This window comes from Aedes aegypti, chromosome 3 (assembly GCF_002204515.2).
Source record: "Aedes aegypti strain LVP_AGWG chromosome 3, AaegL5.0 Primary Assembly, whole genome shotgun sequence".
Classification (NCBI taxonomy): Eukaryota; Metazoa; Arthropoda; class Insecta; order Diptera; family Culicidae; genus Aedes; species Aedes aegypti.
Genome location: NC_035109.1, coordinates 86699261 through 86723348, shown reverse-complemented (window position 1 = coordinate 86723348; position 24088 = coordinate 86699261). Strand labels below are relative to the sequence as shown.

The 24088-nt window shown below is 40.9% G+C and overlaps 1 protein-coding gene across 1 annotated transcript in view; it reads right to left on the bottom strand.

Annotated features, from left to right (window-relative positions):
• The window catches only part of LOC5564275 (dopamine D2-like receptor), a 754420-nt gene that overhangs the window by 68352 nt on the left and 661980 nt on the right, over positions 1-24088 (bottom strand). Inside the window, 3 exon segments of the mRNA XM_021849536.1 lie at positions 2013-2156; positions 2274-2474; positions 16000-16086. Of these exon segments, the coding sequence (XP_021705228.1) occupies positions 2013-2156; positions 2274-2474; positions 16000-16086 (432 nt within the window).

The following is a 24088-nucleotide window of genomic DNA, read 5'->3' as shown; positions in this document are numbered from 1 at the left end:
TGGGTGGCGGGGGATGTTGACCCTAAACCCATCCCCCCTTGGTTGCGTCACTGACTGCTATATCAGTTAACGCACGGTACCTTTGATAGAAATTATTAAAAAAAAAATCAATAACCATAAAACAGCGATACCAAACAAACGAATGTTTAGACTGAGACTTTACCAGTTAGATGTTAAAATAAAAAATGCAGGATTATGTAGAATTAGGATTCTTGTACGGACTTTTTACTAAACCGTGGTTTCTGAGCAAACTGTAAGCTGGATTCATTGGGTGTTTTCACAGAACGTCAGACCACATTTAAATAAAATTAGGACCAAGATTCGACGAAATCCTGACACAATCACTGCACAAAACAAAGCAGTATTTAAATAAAATTGTTATAAAAATTCATAGAAACAACAATTTTATTTGTTTCTGTATTTCAAAAAAAAAAAACAAGAGATCACCTCTTCAAGTCTCATTGATAAATAAATTTGAAATTATTTCATGGTTCTTGGCAGATCTAATCGAATAATTCTTCATTATGGAGAGTTTAAGTTTTTTAGATCAACAAATAATACTAAATAAATTGTATTTAAGAGATTAGCTTCAATTTTCTCAACATTTTAGACAAATGTCGTAGTAACCTATGCAAATGTTTCATAAATGTTTGCAAATTTTTTTATAAGAACATGCATTCTATTGATAAAAAGGAAGTTGTCGGTTTATAAATTTAGCAGTTTCTGGAGATTTATCTCTGGCCATACCAGCAGTAATTTTACTATCAGTTGATTTAGAACATCTTCATGACAATTACTTGAATTTTATCATGAAGCTTTGATGTCGGTGGTCAAGACTTTCGAAAAGAATCTCTGATGTTTTTATCTGGAATGTCGATCCAAGAAAAAAAAAATGCCTTTCATAATTGATGGCTGGCTGTAGAATAATAATATAATGATAAAATGTATTCGGTTCAGTGTCACGGGAAATTACGCTATTTGTAAGTCAAATCCACGTCGCTTTACTCGCTTTATTATGTCGGGTACTTATGACGTTAGTTTACATGATTGTTTGTTAGTAGCAAACTTTCATCTTTCAGGTTTTTTAGTTTAAAAACATAAATCTTGAAAGCATTTATAACACGATGAATTATACCACTCGCTGTTACTGACACGATTTGAAACAATTCCACAAGCGGGAGAAAACATATGTCGCTGGATGCTAGCATGTAGCGGAAGAGAATCTAGTAATCCTAAATCTTCGTGAAACTATGCAATGATTGCCTGCGAACGAAGTTTATTTTCAATTCACGAATATATTGAATGGAACCTTATTTCATGATCTTAGTTTACAGTTTCGAATTTTTAGCTGCGAAAGGGTTAACCCTTGTTAATCTTCAAAGTAAAAAAAATCTCGTCTCAGATTTTAAACTGTTCCCTAATTTGTCATCCTTATCTCATTAAAAAATTTGATTTATGATGTTTAATTAATCATCACCCCTGACGCAGCCAAGCTGCTTTGTCTTTTGCATGAAATTAAAGGAAATCCAAATTATTCACTTCGTTAATTAGTCAACCGGTAGCCAGTTCAGGTAATCACTCACCTTTAGTTAAAACAAGAAAAAACCTCTTTGTCGCGTAACTTTTATGAAAAAAAAAAAAATTTACAGCCTAACTCGAAATCGTTACGATGATTAATTCATCGCCTCCTGGCGTCATATTGGCAGGCAGCAGAGCCACGAGAGCATAATTTAATTTGAGTTATACGGCTCATTAAGAGTCAACAACGTCAAGGGGTGCACAGAAAATTGGCCTTTTATGGCGGGTCATATTTTCTTCAACGTCAACAGCAGAACCATTATTGCGTATAATTTAGCGAATAATAATGTTGTTTTCATTACCTTCCAAAGTGCTCCCCGGAGATTCAAAGCCCACAATTGCGACAGCACCTCTCAAATGTTCATTATTCATCATTCCCGGGACCGACCGGTGGGTGATATCAATAAACCATCTTAAGTCAAGTCACTACTCACCTGGAAGGCTGCTGGATGCTCTTCTTGTCTTTCCGGGTGCTGTCCCTCGAGTTGGAGTTCGTTGATAGCGTGGAGTCGTTTCGATTGAGCGATAAGGCCTGCTGAACTCCGCACCGCACTAACGACAGCGGCTTCAGCGTCACACTGTGGAGAAGCATCAAAGTGCTTTAAAATTTCTCGTATATGCATGCCATTTTTGTCTATTTTATGTAACAATAATGAAATGGACACCTAATTATGGCGGTGACTCCGAATACCAACCTGGCTTCCTTCCGCGGTGAACCGTTCCTACTGCTAAGCGTAGCGTTTCTATTTACAATGACGGTGGCGGCCACATTCGGGCTGCCGGGAGGACTCGCATTCGCCGCCAGCACGTCACCTATGCTGGAGGGCGCATAGCCCGAGTCGTGATTGCCGTTCGGATCGGAGGGAATCTGCGTTGTCGTTATCTGAGCCATCACACTGCGGCAGGTGTTTAACGCGGTTTGAAAAAGGGGGAAAACGAGAACAACAATCCAGTTAGTGTCAGGTTAAAAATCTGCGGTTCAGCAAACTTCAAAACTTGATTGGGGAAACAAAACAATATTCAAAACGCAAGCACAAGCACAGGATAAGCATAACACCAAACGAACAAAAAAAAAGTTTCTACCAAACAGGCAATAGTTAAGTACATTGGTTTACATGCAATAGTTTATTAAATTAAATTGAAAAAAAAAACAGTTACAGAAATAAAGTGCAAGGCGGTAGTTGAGCTGCATACGGGTCCGCACACACTTGGTTGATTTTCTCCAGTTTGTCCTTCTCGTTGTTCGCTCCCCGAAAGCATGTGGCATTATCGGAATAGATTTGGTGTGGCTTTCCATGATTGCTACTGAAGCACGTGATCATCATCCGGCACGATTCCGTGTTAAGGCTGTGCACAACCTCGAGGTGCACTGCTCGCACAGCCAAACAGGCAAAAACTGCCACCCAACGCTTCTCCTTCCGACTTCCCACCATGACTTCCACCGGACCAAGGTAATCTAGGCCGATGTTGAGTGGTGACTCGTTCGACGGGAATGGGAGCCACTCTCGGTGATCTCGGTCGACACTTGTTGACTTTGCACCAGACGCAATGTTTCACCTCCTGCTGTATCACTGGCCGCATTCTCGGGATTTGAAATCGCTGCCTCATCTCGTTGAATACGGTTTCCGAATGGGCGTGCCCGTACTCTTCGTGGTAGTGCTGTATCAGCCTTTGCGTGATTTGGTGGGTCCGCGACAGAATAATCGGATGCTTATTTTCGAAGCAGCTCTCCTTCTAATTTGCAAGTCTGCCATCCATGCGCAGCACTCCCTCGTCGTCCAGTACCGGAGAACTTTTGTAGATCGAGCTACGCTTCTCAATGTTCTTCGCCGGTCTGTCGGGCTGGCGCTTGAGTTTGTTGGTGAGCGCGCTCATCTCGTCGGGAAAACTGTTCCACTGTGCCTAACGCCAGAGCAAAGTTTCCTCTCGTTGAAGCTCTTCTCGCTGTAGTGGTGCATGCAGCGCCGCGTAATTCGCTGCTGTTGCCTCGATCATCTTCCGCTGCTTTGCCATAGCCCGTGTAGTAACGATCGTCTCTCCTCTTTTCTTTCGCCGGCATTTGGCGATAAAGCGTACTATGCTGGCTGTCACCCGCAACAACTTCGTCCAGCGTGATATCGGATCGAAGTCTATCACTCCGTGGAACAACACAACGCTTCTCGCTTCTTCGAGGTTCTCTTCGATAGTCGCTTCTTGTGTTGGCCACTGCTCTTCTGGTCGGTACAGAAAATATGGTTCGTTGAACCACTCGCCGTCATTTTGCAGTTGAGGGCCTTTCCCCACTTCGTTAGCACGTCCGCAACGTTGAGCTTCGTTGGTATCCACCGCCAATCCGTTACCCAATCGGATCTCGCCGACGTGGAAGGGAACAAAATTTTTGTAGCGGTGTTAATCGGAGTGCAGCCAACTATACACAGTGCGGGAATCTGTCCAGAAGACAGTACGGCAAATCCGGTACGAATGCATGTCGAGTACAGTTTGGCTTATCCGCGCTCCCAGGACCGCGACCATCAGTTCCAGCCGGGGTATTGACTGTCGGTTTATTGGCGCCACCTTGGCCCGAGAAATCATCAAACTGCAGTGGACCGCTCCATTGATAACCGCTCGCAAATATGCTACACATCCGTTACCATGCTCGCTGGCATCGGTAAAGTTGTGGACTTCCAGAGAATCAACATCGGCAGATTTAGCGCCACCAATCCGGATAGCTTCAACCACCGGTAACAGGGCTGTCCAGCGCTTCCACGGCTGCCAGTAGTCAGGATCGATCTCTTGGTCCCAATTGCAGCCGGATCGCCACATATACTGTATGACGATTTTTCCGTGGATGGTGAACGGCAACAGCAGTCCAAGCGGGTCGAAACATCCCATCACGCAGCTGGCGACAAGTCTTTTTGTCGGCCGTTTACCTTCGTAGAGGTACGGCAATAACTCCTCGCGGAGTCTCATGGTCCCGGCCTCAATGCACCGGCGCCGCTGGCTTCTCCTCTCCCAGACTGCGAAGGACTTCTGGTGAAATCGACAACCAGTTCCAGATCTTGAATCATCCTTTTTGGTGGACCAGACCTCCTGAGCTCGCTTTATAGCTTCTTTTTCCGTATCAACGCTATCGAAGTAGTCGTGACGTAGTGTCGGTGAATGATCGCCATCGATGCTTCTGGGTATTGTGAGGAGGGTTCTTCAGCGTTTCGATTCTTCACGAATTGGGCCGAGCAGGGAGAGCTCTTCGACTCGAACGTCGCTACGTCCATGACGTAGACACTTGGTGGCCTTTGAAATTTTCAAAAAATGAACCGCTGCTTTTGTTTGTCTTCGGTATGAATCTTCAGCGTGTGGAATATTTCCTTCAAGTCACCGCCGAATGCGATGCTTCATTCGCGGAAACCAGCGAGAAATTTTACCAATGGGGTAAGCATGTCCGGTCCTGCTGGCGATTGCGAGTTCAGGGAAATCCCTTGTACCGTAACCGTGGCGTCCCAGACGAGGCGGACCTTTCCAGGTTTCTTTGGATTTTGGACGACGTTAAGTGGGAGGTACCAGACTTGATCGAAAGCAGTAACGTTCAGCTCTTCCGCAGTGGCGAGATGTGCATTCCCCTTTAGCTGCTACTCGTCGATCTGTCTGCAGACGTTTTCCCGCAACTCGTTTTTCTCGAGTCGCTTCTCCAGCTGCTTCATCCTCCGAAGGGCCATTGGATAACAATTTCCTTCAAGTCGCCGCCGAACGCGATGGTCTATTCGCGGAAACCAGTGAGAACTTTTACCAATGGAACAAGCATATCCGGTCTTGCTAGCGATTGCTAGTTCAGGGAAATCCCTTGTCCGATAGACGCGGCATCCCAGACGAGGCGAACCTTTTCATGTTTCTTTGGTCCGGGAATTGTGGTCATCCATTTTCCACAGCAATCCGGTCTCAAAGCGATCGCCGAAGCGTTTTGTTGTGCGCTCCAATATTCCCCGGGCACCTTTCTCCTCTGCTGTTTCTTGCGGAATCGCTACGACGGGCTCTTCCAACGCGTAGTGGCTTTTCAGTAGCTCGTGCAGATCATCGTTGGTGATTCTCTGGTTGTAGCGAAGAAAGTTGCCCGACGCAACCGTAGTGCTTTGCCTCGGCCCGAACACCGTCCATCCGAGGTTAGATGATTGGCTCCATTATAATGCCTCTCTTTGCCTCCATCGGAGTAAACCAATGGATGTTATTCGCTCCGATGAGCAACTGCGGCTATCCGTCGTCGTCGATAGGCAAGCCTCGAATGTGCCCGTATTCAGCGGCGAGTTCTTCGCTGTCCAGCTTCTGACGCGGTAGCATCAATTTACCAACCGTTTAAACCATTTGCAGGAGCATCTTGTCGTTGGAACCGGCGTTTGTGCTCGATATCCACAAGCTTGTTCTTCGCGGGTTTCCTCCACTCTCGATACGTTTCCCGTCCACCTGATGGTAAGTCGCTCTTGTATTTTGAAAGCACCCAGGTGATCGGCGCGCCTTTTCTCCACCAGCGTGACGAAGGCACTTTCGTCGAGGAATGCGAGCACCATAGCGGTTTTTCCACCGAAACGGAGTTGTACCGGTACGATCCGGAATATAACCGTACAGTTGGTCCTAATGTGTGCACTTGATCCGACAGTGTTTTCAACCGGGTGCATCAGCGGGTTGTGTGATTCTCTGCATTCGCCGACATTACAGCGAATTCTAAATTTGCACTGCCCGCCGTGCTCGTTGAGGCAAATATGGCACTCATGTCACCAGTCTCAACCGGTTAACGTACCGCAGCTTCTTGAAGTCTGCACAGTGTCGCAGTCGGTGATTGGTTCCCTGACACATTTTGCACAGTTTGAGCTTCTTCTCTTCGCTGGACGTAGCGGCTGGGTTGCTGACTTCGCTGGGGAGGTATAGTCCACCCTTCTCCTTATACAGCTTCGACGGCAACGCTGGCATCACAAGCATCTGCCACGATGTCCATCAGGAAGTTCGCAACGTCGTTTTGTCACGGCCTCTTCGGAAGGGGACCCACTCACACTTCTCTCGATCTGGCAGCTTATCGACCAATGATTTGATCAGCAGTGGGTTGACAAGGTGTTGATGAAGTCCCGCGGCCTCCATATGACTACAAAGTTGCTCCACCGTAATTCCAAATGAAACGAAGCTCCGGAGATCATCCGCTTTTGGAGGTTGCAGATGATTCATTTTATCCAGCAGGTTCGAGGGCATCGCCTTCCAGCGCTTCTTGCACTTGTGTTTGTGGTTCATGCAACCACAGGCGTCGTTACAAGCTTTGTAGGCAGTATAGAACAGAGGTCACTGCGCTGGCTTGCCAAAGAATGTTGGGAGTTTGGTTAGTCCCTTCCTCGTGGCTAGGTGCGCCTTGGTCGGTCCAGTCTGCTGTTGCTCAAGCCCGTTTTGGCTCACATCATCCACCTTCTGCATGCCTTTCCGATTGAGGTGCCTGGATGGCGGGATGGAACATTCCTTCGGGTTCTTCATCGTCCTCGCTATCCTTGTCCAAGTCATCGTCGCCAGCCGCTAGCTTCTCGACGTTCTCCTTGCTTAGCTTCAACACCTTTTCGTTGATTTTGCTGGCACGACCGTCGCCACCGAGTTTTGACGCCGATTTTGGCCCCTTTTGGATCGAGAACTCCACCAACTTCTTATCCATGGACGCTATCTTGAACGACTCCTGATTCGTCTTCATCTGCTCGATCTTTTTCGCCTTCTTTCAGAGAATTTCCGCTTGCCAAGCCTTTGGCTCCTCTTCTTCTTCGTCACGCATCTGCAGATCCAATTCCATCTTTTTTCGCTCAAATGCGCGCTGCATCTCCCTTTCTCTTTTCTGCAGCTGCAGCTCCACTTCCATCTCCTCATACTGCCACTTTTGACGTTCCTCTAGTTCTCGGACATTTGCTTCAACGCTAGCTGCGCCTAAGCTGGATTTGTGTGACTCGTCGACTTCCTTGCGGATGCGCTGCTGCTTCCTGGCTTCTCGTTGCTTGCGGTACTCCTCAGCTTTCCATCGAACACGACATGCTCCGCTGTTTCCTCCACACCAGCACAATTTGGGCACGCAGGAGATTCTGAATGCTCAATCCTATGTAGGTACTGCCTATAGCAACCATGTCCTGACAGAAACTGCGTCAGGTGGAAGTGCACATCTCCATGGTTTCTCCCGTACTATTCTGACAAATTTGGTATTAGTCGAGGGATCCATTTACCCTTAGTGGAGTTATCCCATTCCTGCTGCCAACCTCTGAGCGTTGCTTCTTCACACACGTTGTAGACTCCTCTGGTACCTCTTTGGTTGAAGCATTGATGATGAGCCCGATGGGCGTCATCCCGGCTATGATGCACACGGCCTCTTTCGAAACTGTTCGGTATGCATTGGCTACTCTTAAGCACACAATCATATACGTGCTTTCCAACCGCTTTAGGTTTCTGCCAGTTCTAAGCGCTTTTGACCAGATTGGTCCTCCATACCTTAGTATGGATAGCGCCACGCCTGCCAGGAACTTGCGTTTGCTGGAAATTACAGCAGACATGTTAGACATCATCCTCGAAAGCGCGTTTATAGCCGTAGATGCACTTTTACAACAATATTCAACGTGGCTAGCAAAGCTGAGCTTGTCATCGATCATTACTCCGAAATGCCTAAGGGATCGCTAGGGCTCTATGGTGCAATCACCTACCGAGATAAGCGTTCGTTGCTCACACTTTCGGTTGTTGACCACCAGCACCTCGGTCGTGTGACGGCCCAGTCCTAGTTTCCTAGACCTTATTAATTCCTCAACTATGGAGATAGAGTGCGCTGCTGTCAACTCTACTTCCTCCATCGATTCGCCATAGACTACTTGGATGATATCATCGGCGAAGCCAACAATCTTAACACCCATCGGAAGGAGCAGCCTCAGTATGTCATCGAACATCGCATTCCATAACAGCGGGCCCTGGATTGAACCTTGAGGTACTCCCGCGGTAATTCGAACGCTTTTCTGTCCCTCCTCTGTGTCATACAGTAGAATCCTACCGTCAAAATAGCTTCCTAGAAGCTTACACAACTGCACCGGTACCTTGAGGTGGTATAGTGCGATGGCTAGCGCTTCCCAGCTTGCGTGGTTGAACGTATTCTTCACATCCAGAGTGACAACAGCGCAGTAACGGGTGCCGCTCCTTTTATGCTCGATTGCCACCTCAGCTGTCTGAACGACCGACTGGATAGCGTCCAGAGCAGATTTACCTTACATAAATCCAGACTGATTGTTAGATAAGCCGTCAACACCTTCGGTGTACGGTACTAGCCTGTTGAGGATCAACCTCTCCAACAACTTGCCCGTCGTGATGTCTAGTAGACAGATAGGTTTAACGCCAATGGTTCTCCTGGTAGTTTCCCCGCCTTTAGTAGTAGTATCGATTTCTGTCGCTTCCACACATCCGGGAAGACTTCTTATTTTATGCAGCGTTGCATCGTGATTCTGAACATGCCCGGATGCGCTTTCACTGCCGCTTTTAGGGCAACATTCGGGCTACCATCGGGTTCCGGTGCCTTGTTTGACGCAAATGATTTCATAACTTCTGCCAGCTCTTAGTTCGTCACCCTCGCCACTTCTTTTCCTTCATCTGCCGCATACGGCGTTGGAGAGTGTTCCGTTCGCTCCTCAGGGCTTCAGTGAATACTTCACCGTCGAAGCGCGCTGTTTTCCAACCTCGGGCTTTGGTCGAGTTACGTCGCACTGCCCTCCGCCTGCCTGGCCTATAGCAAATTGAATGATGATCGCTATGAGTATAACCGTCATCAACGCGCCAGTTCATGGTACCTAAAAGGTTAGGACTACAAAACGTCACGTCGATAATCGATTCTGCACCATTTCTGCGGAAGGTACTCACTGTATCCGCATCTGCCAGCACTACATTTAATGCGGCTAGGGATTCCAACAATAGCTGGCCTCTTGGTTGGCGCAGCGGCTACCCCACTCCACTGTCCATGCATTAAAGTCGCCAGCTATCACTACTGGCTGCCGATTAGATAGTTCGGCTATCATCCTGTCGATCATGTCTCGCTTCCGAAACAGATTGCCAAAGCAGCTGCTGAGCTGCATCACAGTGGTTTAAATTTAACTTTGCAATTCCACGACTTCCACGACGGCCATTCCCGAAACACTTGAAGCAAACTTTAGAAGGATGTTCTACGCTCAGCCGGCAAACCGACCAGCCTACCTTAAGTATGGCCAAGTTCTTCGCTTTGTTGGCCTCTGTTTCCGGCAGCCTGATCGCCGCCACCTGGATGCCCTGTGGGATCTTTCTAAAGTGGATGGTCTTACTGGTTACGCCGATGTCACACTGCATTCTGAGGGCAGCCGAGACCTTCGCTGCAACGGTGACCTCATTCAGATTCTTAAACTGGAGAGTCGCTTCTGCATTCAGAGATCTTACATTAACCTCGTCGCCAAGTACTTCTTGCGCTAATTGCTTATATGCTGCACCCTTGTGCTTGGCGTCCTTCTTGAAGACTATGGTCATTTCACCAATCCTGGTCCGTCTTATTCTCCGCACATCTGCGCCCAATGGCGATAACTGCTTGGTGCATCGCCTTGCCTTCAGAACCTCAGCGTATTTCACCTCCTCTGTTTTGATAATGAGGGCCACGCCGAAGTTCCTGCGGAAGCACTGCCTGGTTCGCGCTATCCCATGGCTGTTGTTTCTTGGCTTTCTCGGTCTTAGGTTTGATGTTGGCCTCTCCACAGTTGGCATGTCCTCTTGATAGCATAGCTTGGCTCGTGCCAGCTTTCATGCTCTGGTGGACGGCCGCATAGGTCACGTTTCCCTTAGCAATTAAACCTCTTTCCGTCACGTACTCATCTTGGGAAGGTCCCTTATTTTGCATCGCGTATCGAATAATATCATCGGAAATATTCGCGTTGGCTGTGAAAGAAAACACTTCGGTCTGGCACGGCTTAGTGTCTATTTTGCTTTCTACCTTGCCAACATGTGCCTTGGCTTTTTCTTAGTCTTTTACAAATTGTCGCAATTTCAGCAGATTTGTTTTCAAGTTTTTACTGATGTTGTTTTATATTTCAACAAACTCGATAATGAAATCGAGTAGCTCAGCAGCTACCTGCATTTTCAGGACCTACTCCCTATTACGATCCATGACCTCGATTAGTTCCGGGCCATCGATCATCTCACATGTTGCACTGGAGCGGCCAGTGCCTGCCGTCGTCACATTGCACAGTGAGAAAATCGGGCTCCAAAACGCGACGAAATGCAATATCTCAGCTGGGTAATGGTTTCAGGAAATGATTTTGACCATTCTAGATCAGAAAAAGGCTGCTGAATCGATTGGTGGCGGTCCCATTGACCGGAGACTTCGCCCTGGCCACCTATAGCCCTGGAACCATCCTGAGTTCCTTACTGCAAGTAGTAAGGTATTGGAACTGATATAAACTGTCATGATTTCGTTTTGCTGCGGAACAGCAAACGACAATATTCTTGCATGGCGGATTTAGTGATATGAATTATTGACCATTTTGGCCATTTTATGGTTCCGGAACTAACCCGGAACATCCGTAAAATTGGCAATATTGAAAAAATAAAAAGTTCTCATGGTTCCTTTGTCTCTTGTTGATAAGAAAGAAGTACTCTTCCAATTCGTATTCAGTAATCTGAATGTTTGACCATTACGGCCATTTTATGGTTCCGGAACTAACCCGGAAAATCCGTAAAATTGGAAACATTAAAAAATATGTTCTGATAGTTCCTTTGTCTCTTGTTGATTATAAAGAAGTATTCTTACAATTCGTATTTAGTAATCTGAATGTTTGACTATTACGACCATTTTATGGTTCCGGAACTAACCCGAAACATCCGTAAAATTGGAAATACTGAAAAAAAATGTTCTGATAGTTTCTTTGTCTCTTGTTTGTTAGAAAGAAGTATTCTTACAATTAGTATTTAGTAATCTGAATGTTTTACCATTAGGGCCATTTTATGGTTACGGAACTAACCCGGAACATCCGTAAAATTGGAAATATTAAAAAAAAATGTTCTGATAGTTCCTTTGTCTCTTGTTTGTTAGAAAGAAGTTCTCTTACAATTCGTATTTAGTAATGAAATCGTAAATGGTTTTCTGTACATCGTCCAACTAGTATTCGACGATGTTGTGGATAGTTGAGGTCTTTGGTATAACATATAATTAGTTTTCTCTTAAACGTCAAAGTTAAACAAAGTTTAAGATTTTATTTCGCAAAACAAGCATCTTCAATTCTATAGTAAATCATATGTTGTTCTTCTTCTCCGTCCTGTAAAAGGTAGTTATTTAAAACTTTCAATGGTATTCCTTCAATCTCTTATATGATACCCCTCTTGAGACATATTTATGATAAAAAAAATCTGAATTACCAATTCGTAAACTGGTTGTTCCAAAAATTCCGATTGGTACTTAAAGAATAACATATCATGTAAATTCTACATAGGAAAAAAAATATATGAAATGTGAGAATGGAAACAAAATATTTATTATTTATTTCTTATTGTTATTTTTAAGAATTCTAGTCACATTTCTTATGCCTATAAAATTAATCAAGTATGAACAATTAAACAATAAACGTTAATAAACAAAAATACAAAAAAAAAAACTATAAAAATCAAATACTAACGAAGAAAAATCAACAATTTTTAACAAACATTGACAAAAAAAAAATAAAACAAAAATGACGCTCGTCATTCGTTATCAGACATTGAACTCTCTTCGCTAGACAATTCTTCAGAGCTTTCTATGTCAGAGCTTTCCTCATCCGTTTGTGCTGATTCCTTGTTTTCGATCTCCATTTGATGACCTTCATAATATTGCGCCAAATCAATATCATGGTCTTCATTAGCGTTGCAATTTCGTCGTTTTTTAAACGTAGTGTACGATATTTTGATGTCAGACCACGGAGTTGTTTTTCGAGCTAGGTTAGGCCTCGAAAATTTATGCCGTTTGTGCATGCGTTCACCTGCCTGCTCATCAACAAATTTCATAGTGTAAGGCAAGAATAAAAAACCAGATAATATTTTATACACTTTAAGCTAACAGTACACTTACCAATTTGGTAATGTACTCCGATAAGTGTTTGTACTTATGCAAGCAAGGTGGCAACTTTTTTATAAAAGGGAATTCTGTCAGTATGTTTTTTTTTCTAACTTCTCGTATAACATTTTAAATTTCTCGGGTTTGAGCCTTTGCAATGAGAGTGCCAAACTGCTTATTATTTTTAAATTTTCCACCAATTTTCTATTTATTCCCAATATATCAGAAAACGCTGTAGGATCGGTGAGTAGAAGGCGAGCAAGATTTCCGTTATTCGAGCTTCCACATCCACCTGGCTTTGGTCGGTCAACATGCGCTTTGAAACGATCTTCAAGTTTGTTTGAAATTCATCTATGCTCTGACGGCACTTCCGGATGTTTCAATGCTGGATTATTGGAAATCCTCTTTTTGGCAGCGTTACGAATCAACCATTCCGTGGAATTCAACCGGGAGTGAAATTATGATGGACCTATAACTCCAACTGGTCCTGAAATACACACTGGACAGGCGTGGGTATTTTTATTGCCGACGATAGCATTAGAAGCTTTGTCGTCTATCAAAGAATATACCGCTTTTGCAGTTATTTGAAGACGAATATTATCCACAGTGATAATCACGGGGATAGTTTTTATTCCATTCACCTCTTCATAAAAGGTCCATAAATAACTGAGATCTAGCTTACCAAAGTTGATCACCTTTTTTCAATATTGCTAATTTTACGGATGTTCCGGGTTAATTACGGAATTATAAGATGATCAAACATGCAGGTTTTTTTTTTAATATGGAAAATTTTACAGATGTTCCAGGTTCCAATATGTAACAATACTTAATTTTATACAAAGAACATATGAATTATCAGGTTTTTTTTTTTTAATATGGAAAATTTTACAGATGTTCCAGGTTAGTTCCGAAACCATAAAATGATCATAATGGTCAAACATTCAGATTACTAAATACGAAATGTAAGAATACTTCTTTCTAACAAACAAGAGACAAACGAACTATCAGAACTTTTTTTTTCAATATTACCAATTTTACGGATGTTCCGGGTTAGTTCCGGAACCATAAAATGGCCGTAATGGTCAAACATTCAGATTACTAAATACGAATTGTAAGAGTACTTCTTTCTAATCAACAAGAGACAAAGGAACCATGAGAACTTTTTATTTTTTCAATATTGCCAATTTTATTTAGTTCCGGAACCATGCTAATTTTATTTAGTTCCGGAACCATGAAATGGCCATAATGGTCAATAATTCATATCACTAAATCCGCCATTTATTGTCGTGTGCTGTTCCGCAGCAAAACGAAATCATGACAGTTTATATCAGTTCCAATAATTCTACTTGCCGTAAGGAACTCAGGATGGTTCCAGGGCTCTAGGTGGCCAGGGCGAAGTCTCCGGTCAATGGGGCCACCAATCGATTCAGCAGCCTTTTTCCGATCTAGAATGGTCAAAATCATTTCCTGAAACCATTACCCAGCTGAGATATTGCATTTAGTCGCGTTTTGGAGCCCGATTTTCTCACTGTGCAGTGTCTAGGCATTTGCCCACACTGTTTTCACTTAGTTGATGTTGGTCACCTCCTTTCTTGGCGGGAACCTTAGCCAGTTACTGATGGGTCCTGTAGGCTAACCTTCACATTCCGCTAGTTGATGTATCATCTCTTATGGGTCTCCCCTATCCATCTCCGCTGGAATAGTCGCCTTTGTGTACCCGTGGTTATCTATGCAAGCAGGGAGGCCATGCTGGGGTTAACATAGTCCTTCATGGGATACTATGTTCAGAGCCAAATCGGCGCAAGTCAGGTAATGGCATCTGAGCCTACTCCCGCCCAGTGGGAACAGCCCAGCGACAGATTTGGAACGTACTCTAAGGTCTGCCATGGTTTTACGGGACAGGAGCAGCCTGCGCTCTTAGCCCATTCGTCGCTTAAGGCCAGCTGTCAGCCTCAACACATATTATCCAGTATATTTACCGTTACATATCCTTAGTCGTGCGCTGCACGACTGGGGTCCGTACTGGCGTTAGTCGCAATGTGCTCGATGACATCTAGTCTTAGTTCCATGCCTTGTCCGTTTGTGTCACGACCAGTATGCCATAATCAGGATCTAACTGGCATCAATACTGCCGGTTGGCTCTCCTGTTAGTTTAGGCTGGGGTGCTTTGGTACTTTAATCGGCACCGGTCGATTGGACAGAGTTGCATTCGGATTTTTGTGGTATTTATGAAGGTTCATCAGAGCCCATTGTGAACTCCACCACATCCTGAGCAACACCTCAACTCACAAAGGTCGCTGGGGGGTCCATTAAGCCCCTGGACTTTCATCCCTGCTACCCCGGTGGTGTACAGTCTGTGTCTTTCAGGTGTTCATCGTAGTGCTGCTTCCGTCTTTCAATCAAGATACCATCCTTATTCCGGCACATTTCGGCTCACGGTACAAAGCATCTGTCTATAACCTATCTGCCTAATGAATGTGAAAGAGAATTTCCAATTTTAAAACAATAAAGTTGAGAATTTTTATATTAAAAACTTGATTAGATTAACAAGGTGCCAATGGGTCGATGGCAAGTTATTTCCAACTATTCCTAGATATAAATGAAAACTAATCAATGATTGTAAATTTATTGAAGTAAATTAACAAACTATGAATAATTCTCAGTATACAGATGATGCGATCGATGTTACACTATTTTATCCTAAAAAGTTCAATATTACTCTCTTTTAAATTTGTGTTCAGATCGATGTAGGTACATTTGCTACAGTGAAAGTGAATACTGACAATCCATGATTGGTTGCACATTTGTCATTGAGCAGAGATACACTTGGGCCAAAAATTCAACAAAAATCGCCCATAGGGGATGTAATCAAACAACAAAACAAAAAAATAGTGTTTGAAAAATCACACATGCAATGCAAACAAATCCATGCACCAAAAGCACTGCCAATCCAACGTAACACAAAGCACACATCATTCTGACAGCACATCACGCACATCAAAGCCGTCAGCTTGGCGTAAAAAAAAACTAGAAGGGTAGAAGCACCGGTTTTGACTTGCATATTTTTTATGAAAGAACATGAAAACTGAGCAATGTTTTCCTTAGTTTTTTGATGAATTCGGATGAGTAAATTAATGTAGCTCTATAATGTGAACGCGGTTTATTGAGAACGAAATTATTTACTGTGCTATGTGAAATAGTATATAATTTACTATAACTATGATAAGCGCTATGATCACAACCGGAGCTTTTACTCTAAAGGGAGGTGTGCATGAGAACTTGCTAAAAAATCAACTTCAGAATATAACACTCGAAAAAAAAAACGTAATGTAAAACTAAAACCAGCAGCGGCGGTGTTTGGGACATACTTTCCGGCTTCTTCCACGACCGTGGCCAACATAAATTCTGTTGATTTATCGTTCACAATCACATGACAGTCATCAATGTCAGGGGACCTGTGAAGGACCAACCGGGAACGGCACAAGTGAGCATTGGGGATCAGAGAGACATATATAAATTGCAACGACGGGGCGAATGGCGGTGTGAGGTGGTCATGGGAGATGAATAAGCAGCATCAAAAGCGCGGATAACGACTTTGTTGGTGAGGGGTGGAGTGTACATTGGGACGGTTCAAATTAAAAATAGTTTCATAATCAATCTTTCAAATACTGCCTATCCATTGATCCATTTTTAACAAATTTGAGACGAGTTTTCACTTTGACATGAATTTTTGAATCACCACCTTAACAGACTGAACATATCACAGAACACTATTTTTAAAAAGTTTTCTGTGAAATTTTCAGCATTTTTGGTGGTGGTTCAAAAATTTATGTCAATGTGAAAACTTGTCTCAAATTTGTTAAAATGGATCAACATAGATACCATAGTTTTACCAGTTATTTGTATTTTTTTTCACTCAACTTTTGATGTAAATCTTTAATAACGTTTTTGGTTCACTTTTAAATTCTTATAAAAAAAGCTGAAAATTTGACAGCATTCTATTTTTATTATCGGGATTGAAAGAGATAGATTTTTTTTAACTTTTTTTAAATTTTAAACCACTCTAGTGTACATATGTGTGAGGGGGGGTGTGATATGGATGGGACTTTGATGGTGCCACGAAAACTGCCCAATGAGGGGGCTTTGCTGTGATTCTGACACTGACAGTGATGCGTCTGTAAATGGCGCGGTCGGGTGGGTGTGATTTGGTTTTGTTTGCCCGGTGTTTGATTTCGTTTGAAGGGATGAGTTGCGGCGACGGGTCATTCCATGTGAAGTTTTGAGGATAAGTTTACGCTGTATTGAGGTTTTTTCATACACATAATTAAGGTTTGTTTTTATTAATTCAAAACATTAAAGATAAGGCTAAGGCCTACACAGTTAAAAATAATGAAGATTACACGTCATGTAAACTTCATTCATGCGATGTAAACATGTCGTCATGTAAACTTAAGTCTGAAATCATGTTAGAGTGTGTTAAATGTCTTGTAATCACACAAGATCCTGCTGGATTACATGACATATAATTGAAGTTTACATGACATTTCATGTAAATATCCATCATATTTCACGCTCCAATTATGTGCATTATATGTCTCAGAAATTTACACGTTTCGTTCTTACTGTGTAGAAACAACATAAAGGGAACTATTCTGCACAGCGCTGCAAAAATTAAAATGCTTATTTCTCATTTTTGAGATTTTTCATTCTTGAGGTGTAACTCACTTAACTCAACAGCCAAAACATCATGCATGAGCTGGCCCATCCGTTTAACTCATTGAATTGTATTTCCGAAAGAGGTGCACTTTGCGAAAAAGGACCACGTGATTATTGAGCTGAAATGAGTCCTCTCATGGCGTAGTGGTAACGCGCCCCAACTAGAGATCGGGGAGTCGTGCGTTCGATTCTCACTGAGAAGACGTGTAACTTTTTCGCAAATCTTCACATCAATTTGTCCATCTAATCCAATTGCAAATTATATGTAATGTTTAGCTTTTCGGTAGTTGTTAAACTTCCACTCGACTGGTTGGCCGTAAACCACGATTCATAATTTAAAAACAAGTATTTCCATAGTTTTTTTTTCACGCAAAGTACTAATTCTTTGTTTTTCTGTTGTACCAAACTTTCTAATGTAAACAATAACATTGGGTTTTGAGAGATTTCTGATGGGTTTTATAAATGAAAAATTCTTTATTACATAAGCATGAGCAAGTGATTTAGCATCAAAATCTCATGCGTGAGTTTTGCGAAGCAGGTCTCGAATGAGTAAGCTCTCGCGGAAGAACTCAATTATTGAGATTTGAGTGTGAGTCTGCGCAGGATAAAAGAACTTAGCAATTTTCGTTGAAACCAGGCCGCTATTAGCTCACATCGTTAGAATTCTAATTATATGCCACTGATCGCTGGTATATGTTTAACCTAAAGGGTGGCCCTTTCGGTATTCTCAAATTGATGAATCCCTCGTACGCCAGGTAGCTAACGGTTTGTGAAAAAGCCCATTTTTTATATATCTTAGGTATTTCTTCGCGTGATATGCTTTATATCCTCTTTAAACACATAGCAAACTTCGTGGCATCGTATAGAGGAAGGATATATAACTTTCATATGAAGCTCAAAATATATTGGCGATCATTTCAAATGTGGCAACTATTTAAATTTCGTCAGATATACCGTTCTTTTATCTTTAGCGCACCGCTAGTTTTGAATTATGAGATCAACATCATGTTTTTGAAAAATGCAACGTCTAGATGTGAAAATACTGATGCGAGATATACACACTCAGATTTTTTTCACGAGCTCGGCTGTGCGAATCTCGGTTTCCCGATTTTAACCGAGACTCAGCTAACAATTTGTCCTGTTGCTTAGCAACGAAGCACGATTAACTGATACTCGGCATTTATTTACTGAGATCCCAGGAAATTTGTTTGCCGACTTCTCGGCTGTGCGGATCTCGGTTAAAATTAGCCGAGATTCGGCATTCTAATTTAAGGTGAAGCGGCGTGTAACTCAAAGAATCATTAGAATCATCATTGATGTAATAGTAGTAGTGTCGCCTTTCCATGTATATTTTCAAAACAAACAAACAAAAAATATAACATTTGTGTTTAGCATATTTTTATGTAAACACATGGTAAATTTAGTAGATTGACGAGTATTGGAAATCAAAATCAACTCTTCAATCGTACATATCAAAAGAAAACATTACAATTTAGTGAAGGGCAGCGGAATTTCTCTGTTTTTAATTGAATTTATCGCATATTTTTGTTATGCATCGGTACGGTTTATGTTTGCAAGGGATGACGGTGTTGCCAGGTGATTGGTGACAGATTTTTCTAGCAATTGTTATATGCTTGTTTTCGGAACATTTGCTGCATATTATAAAAACTTATCATTTTGCAAATAGTTTTCCATCACAAGATCACTGATTTAATAAAATTTCAATGATTTTTGTGATCAATTCACATTAAATGCTATGATTTTACAGATAGCAACTCTGACATCACTGCGCTCAACGATCGCGATGATTGTGCACACACGATAGACGCGTCCCGACGCATCGTACTGTGGAGCTTTTCTATTATTTTGGGTGGTCCAAATTGATAAACTCTTGGTTTGATTTTATGCTTCGTAGAGATGGTTTTCGTAATTTGAGAGAATCGAAAAACAAACAACGTATGAGTTTCAAGTTTCTATGCTTTGCCCAACCTTTCCGTACTGAAAATTAATACAACAGGAAAAAATTTGGATATTTTAGACTATAAACACAGGCATGCCTCAGTGTGCGGTGGCGGCGTCGATTCGCAGCAAGTGAAAACAACCGCCATAATAGTTTTGAGTGTTGCGGTTGATAAAACTTTATAAATATTTGATTCCCGTTTGAAATGTGTTCCTTTAAGGAAAGTGAATGAAAGATTTGTTTAGTGGAAGTTTAGTGAACGCAATATAAAATCCAAAATACAAATGTTTGCTGCAGAATTACAATGGAAAAGGTAAGCACCTTCTATTTACAAGTGTAGTTGTGTGAGGCAATGAAATGCGGCATAAAATCGGAGATTTTTTTCGAGAATATAAATCTCATGTATATTGTCGCTAAATTGATAATGCTGTATCTGAAAGTGTTGTTTATATATTGAAATACCACCTGAAGCATTTTTCTTCGCATAAATTATCCATTAAATCAGGTGATAAGCAGTTATATTTCATCGATGCTGCAAATACCAATACTATCATAACAATATGTTAATGATTTTGGAAGAAGCCATTTTGTGATGACGCACCAAAAGGCCTTAAGTGTGTAGGTAAAGTTGAAGCACGGATTGAGAACTATCAAAAAGGGCCATTCAATTTATAATAAATAATAGATGGCAATATTGCTCTATCGTCATAAAAAAACAGTTATATGGGGGTGTTATATGCAGATACCAGAAATTTTAAAGATAACCGTACCGAATGTTAATAAAAGATGAAAAAAGTGTTGCATGTCATACAGTCGGCTAAAGCATAAATATTCAACACTGTTTAAGAAGGAATAGGAGAAGATCAAAACCATAAAACTTAAGCGGAATAGAAAAATAATATAGTTAGCAACATAGGAAAAATCTTCAACTGTAATCTAGTTTTTCATGAAGGGTTCGAATGTTTGTCAAGTTAAATTCTGCCACCAGGCGGCGCTAGTGAGCATGAATCTTTTGTTTTGCGGATATCTCAAGATCATGACCATTTAGAAAGATGGCGTTTTGGACGAGTGAGTGAGCATCTTGTAAAGAAAATAACAAATTATGTTATTATTCAGTTATGTTATGTTAAACAAATAACAAATTGAGTTATATTGTTGTTCAAATTCTAACACACTTTGTTTCAATTTTGATTAGTGTAGAAGAAATTGTGTTATAATTTTTGTTATTTCAACTACTAATCAGCCAAAATTATAACATATTTTGTTACAGAAAATGCGTTAACTGAGTAACAAAATCTGTTATAATGCTGCTGTAATCCACTGATTGGGCATGTTTGCCCTGCTACTGAACAATTTTGCTGAACATCATGACTCGCTATTTTGATCACTTATGTATAAAATCGGTCATTAATCTGAATTTCGGTCGAGAAAAAATGGTCGTAAAAAGAATCGTCGTAAAAGGTTGGAGCGTATTTTTCTTGTCCTAGGATATTCATACGTATACATCATACGTATTCTCCGGTGTCTAAAACATTAAAAATGAGGGAAGGAGAAAGGAAGAACGATGGTGAATGAAATCACAAATCTACTCTTTTGTCGTTTTACGCAATCTATGACATTTGGTCGAATGACATTTAGTTGAATGACGTTTGGTCCAATGGCATTTAGTCGTAAGTACATTTGGTCGAAAATAATGTGCTTGCCTTAAGAAATATATGACATTTGGTTGAAAAGACATTTAGTCGAATTGGGATTTGTCAGATTATTTCACAGAAAGACATATTTACGTTAATTCACAGTCATTGTGTCATTGCAAAGGGGACAACTTGTATGGCAGGTACTGATACTGGAGGTTATAATCGCTAGAACAACATTATGCTAGAAATCTGCATTGGTGTACTGTTATTTCTTGAACAAACTTCAAGCATTCTATATACGACGATCGATATTTCAGGATAACAGATGATCAGATTCGCCTACAATATTGATTGACCCTTGCGTTGTTGCCGTTAAACGATGTCATATTTCTCATTCCGGCTGATTCTGCAGATCGGATGAATCGTGACAAACTGATCTCAAATGGATGCAAGTCGACTTTTGTCAGCTAAATTGACTCATCTAATCTCACGTGATACATCATAAATATAGTTCTATTGTTGGATTAATTTCGATTTAATTAATAACGAATCGATGTCACTGACTCTACCATCTAAGTTTTTCTAAGAAATTTAATTTAGTTGGAAGTCACATTCACAGCAATAATTTACCACGAGTAGAAAACCGTATCCTACAGGCGGAACCTCTGATGCACTTCGTCAACATTTTTTTTTTAAAGCCATCAAAATTGCCCCCTTTATTCTACGTTTAAAAGTGCATTATAAATAGACCATTCATAGTGACCAAGTTGTTCTATGTTTAACTGTATCAGATCTGGTCCCCACATTCCTAATTATTAACCACGGTCGTACGCTGTGAAACTTGATACTTGATAAAGCTGTCGAGCACTTACACTGGATGTTTTGTATAAAGATCAATAGTTTTTTTTTTGAAGAACGATGTCATTTTAAGAGAATAATAAATTCAACAATGTTTAATATTCCAAAAACTGAGCGTATTTTTTTCTTTTCAAAAAATGATCATATTTTGAAAGAATAATAAATTCAATAGATGATTATGTTTCCAACGTTGAGCAATAAATAGACACGATTACCTTTGAACTTCTTCCCGTCTTCCAACTCAAAAACTACTGAGGAATAAGTGCATCTACAAAAATAAATTATCCTATATAGACACTATTACATAAACTCACCACCTTGTAGGGTGTAGATAACTCGTGCAAAAAATCTATTTCGATCAAATGTCCATTCGACCAAATGTCCCTTCGACCAAATGTACTTTCGACCAAATGTCACGAATGACGAAACTTAACGTCATTTGACCAAATGTCTTTCGACCAAATGTTCCAAAGCACGTTTTTCCGTGTCACATGTACACTTTCCTCATAACGATGTGTTTATTCTTCCTAAATATAGCATTGCTTGTTGAGGATTCCGTGCATTGAATAACAATGGAACGCATTTTGACAACTTGTCATACCAGCAACTGTTTTTTTTTTGTGCGCAACAACGTCGTTTTTTTTTAAATTTAATTATTTATGAGTGTTTTATCAAATGGATTTTTTTTTAATTTCATTATTTATTAGTGTTTTCATATTATAGAAACATCCCACGGAGGTACAAATTAGTTGGATCGCTGAAATACCGGGATTATGACGTCAGCATATGCCTGAAATGTATTGATCGTGGAATGTCGCGAAGGTTTAAAATAATCACTGAATTTGTTAACCTTTGGGAATGGTTTGCAATCATATTCTCAAAAACAAGTTATTTCAATTACAGTGACCCAATGTCACCCCCTCTATGGGTGAGATTGGGTCATTTTCCATTCACATGTAGTGCCACAGTCAATAAATATTTTTCTTTATTTTTTTGGGAATTTGTTGATGTATCATCAAAGTACCTACGCACCAAATTTGAAGTTTATTGGAGTTAAATTGCGATAGGGTAAAAGCACCGGTTTTGGCCAGCCTAAGAGAAAATATCAATAAAAAATAAATGGGAAGCCGTATTTATACTACAAATATGTCAGATGCAAGCTTTCAATCCATATTATGTGTGTAAAATATCAAAACTGAGCTTCGACCATTTTTTCGCTTTGAAAATCCCGTTGGTCAATATAGGCCAACGGAACCAGTTTCGGCCAGAAATTTATTTTCGGTTCCTGAATTGGCCAATCGCATTGATTTCTCATGAGAGTGGCCAAATAAGGAGTGCCCTGGCCAAATAAGGTGTATGGGAGTTAAAATTATAAGGAAAATGAGTTGTTTATCTTATGTTTTGAGTCAATTTGGACGAGTAAATGAATGTAGCTCTATCATGTGAATGTGATCTACTGAACACAAAAGGTTTCATGCTGATTGGCTATGTAAAACGGTGTATAATCTCCTATGGCTACAACTAGCGTATGGCCAAAACCGGAGCTTCTACCCTAGTTATTCAAAAAATAAATCGCACATATCCCTTTTTGACCCATTGTCACCCCCAACGACAGTATGTTATTTTATTTTGGTTAAGTAACTAATCAAAAATCAAGAATAATTCCTACTATTTTATGCATGAATTTGTTCCAAAATGCCTTCGATACAAACTCTGAAATTTTTATTCGAGCTTTCAGTCAAACTTTTGATATAAATGTTCCTTTTCCCATTGTTAGGAAATAAACAAGCTCATTATGGGAGTAGTAGTCAGAAGGCATTTAGTTTGAATACTTCTATACAAATATCAACAAATTTTACTTAAAAATCATGATATTATTAGGCATGTTTCACCGAACTGAAATTTATTTACATTCAAGTTAAGACTCAAGCAAACCTATATCAATATAATTTAATAGGCTTGTCCAAGGGCTGTTTACGGTTTTCCAAAAATCCATGAAATACAGACCTTCGGTTTAAAAAGTATAACGAATATCCTTTTGAAAGTTCCTTTACTGGTAAAAAAACAAGAGCCCAACCGTAAACGTATTTATTTAATGCAAACTGTCAGTTTAAATGAAAAGATATTAATAACTTATACTATTGTAATCTTGATTCTTAATCAGCGCTTCCCAACAACCCTAACAACTTCAAGCACCTCTGAATATTTAATAAAATTTCTACGGAAAATTTTGAAACTTGAGCTATCTGATTTGAAGCATTCCTCAACTCCTGATTTCTAGAGGTG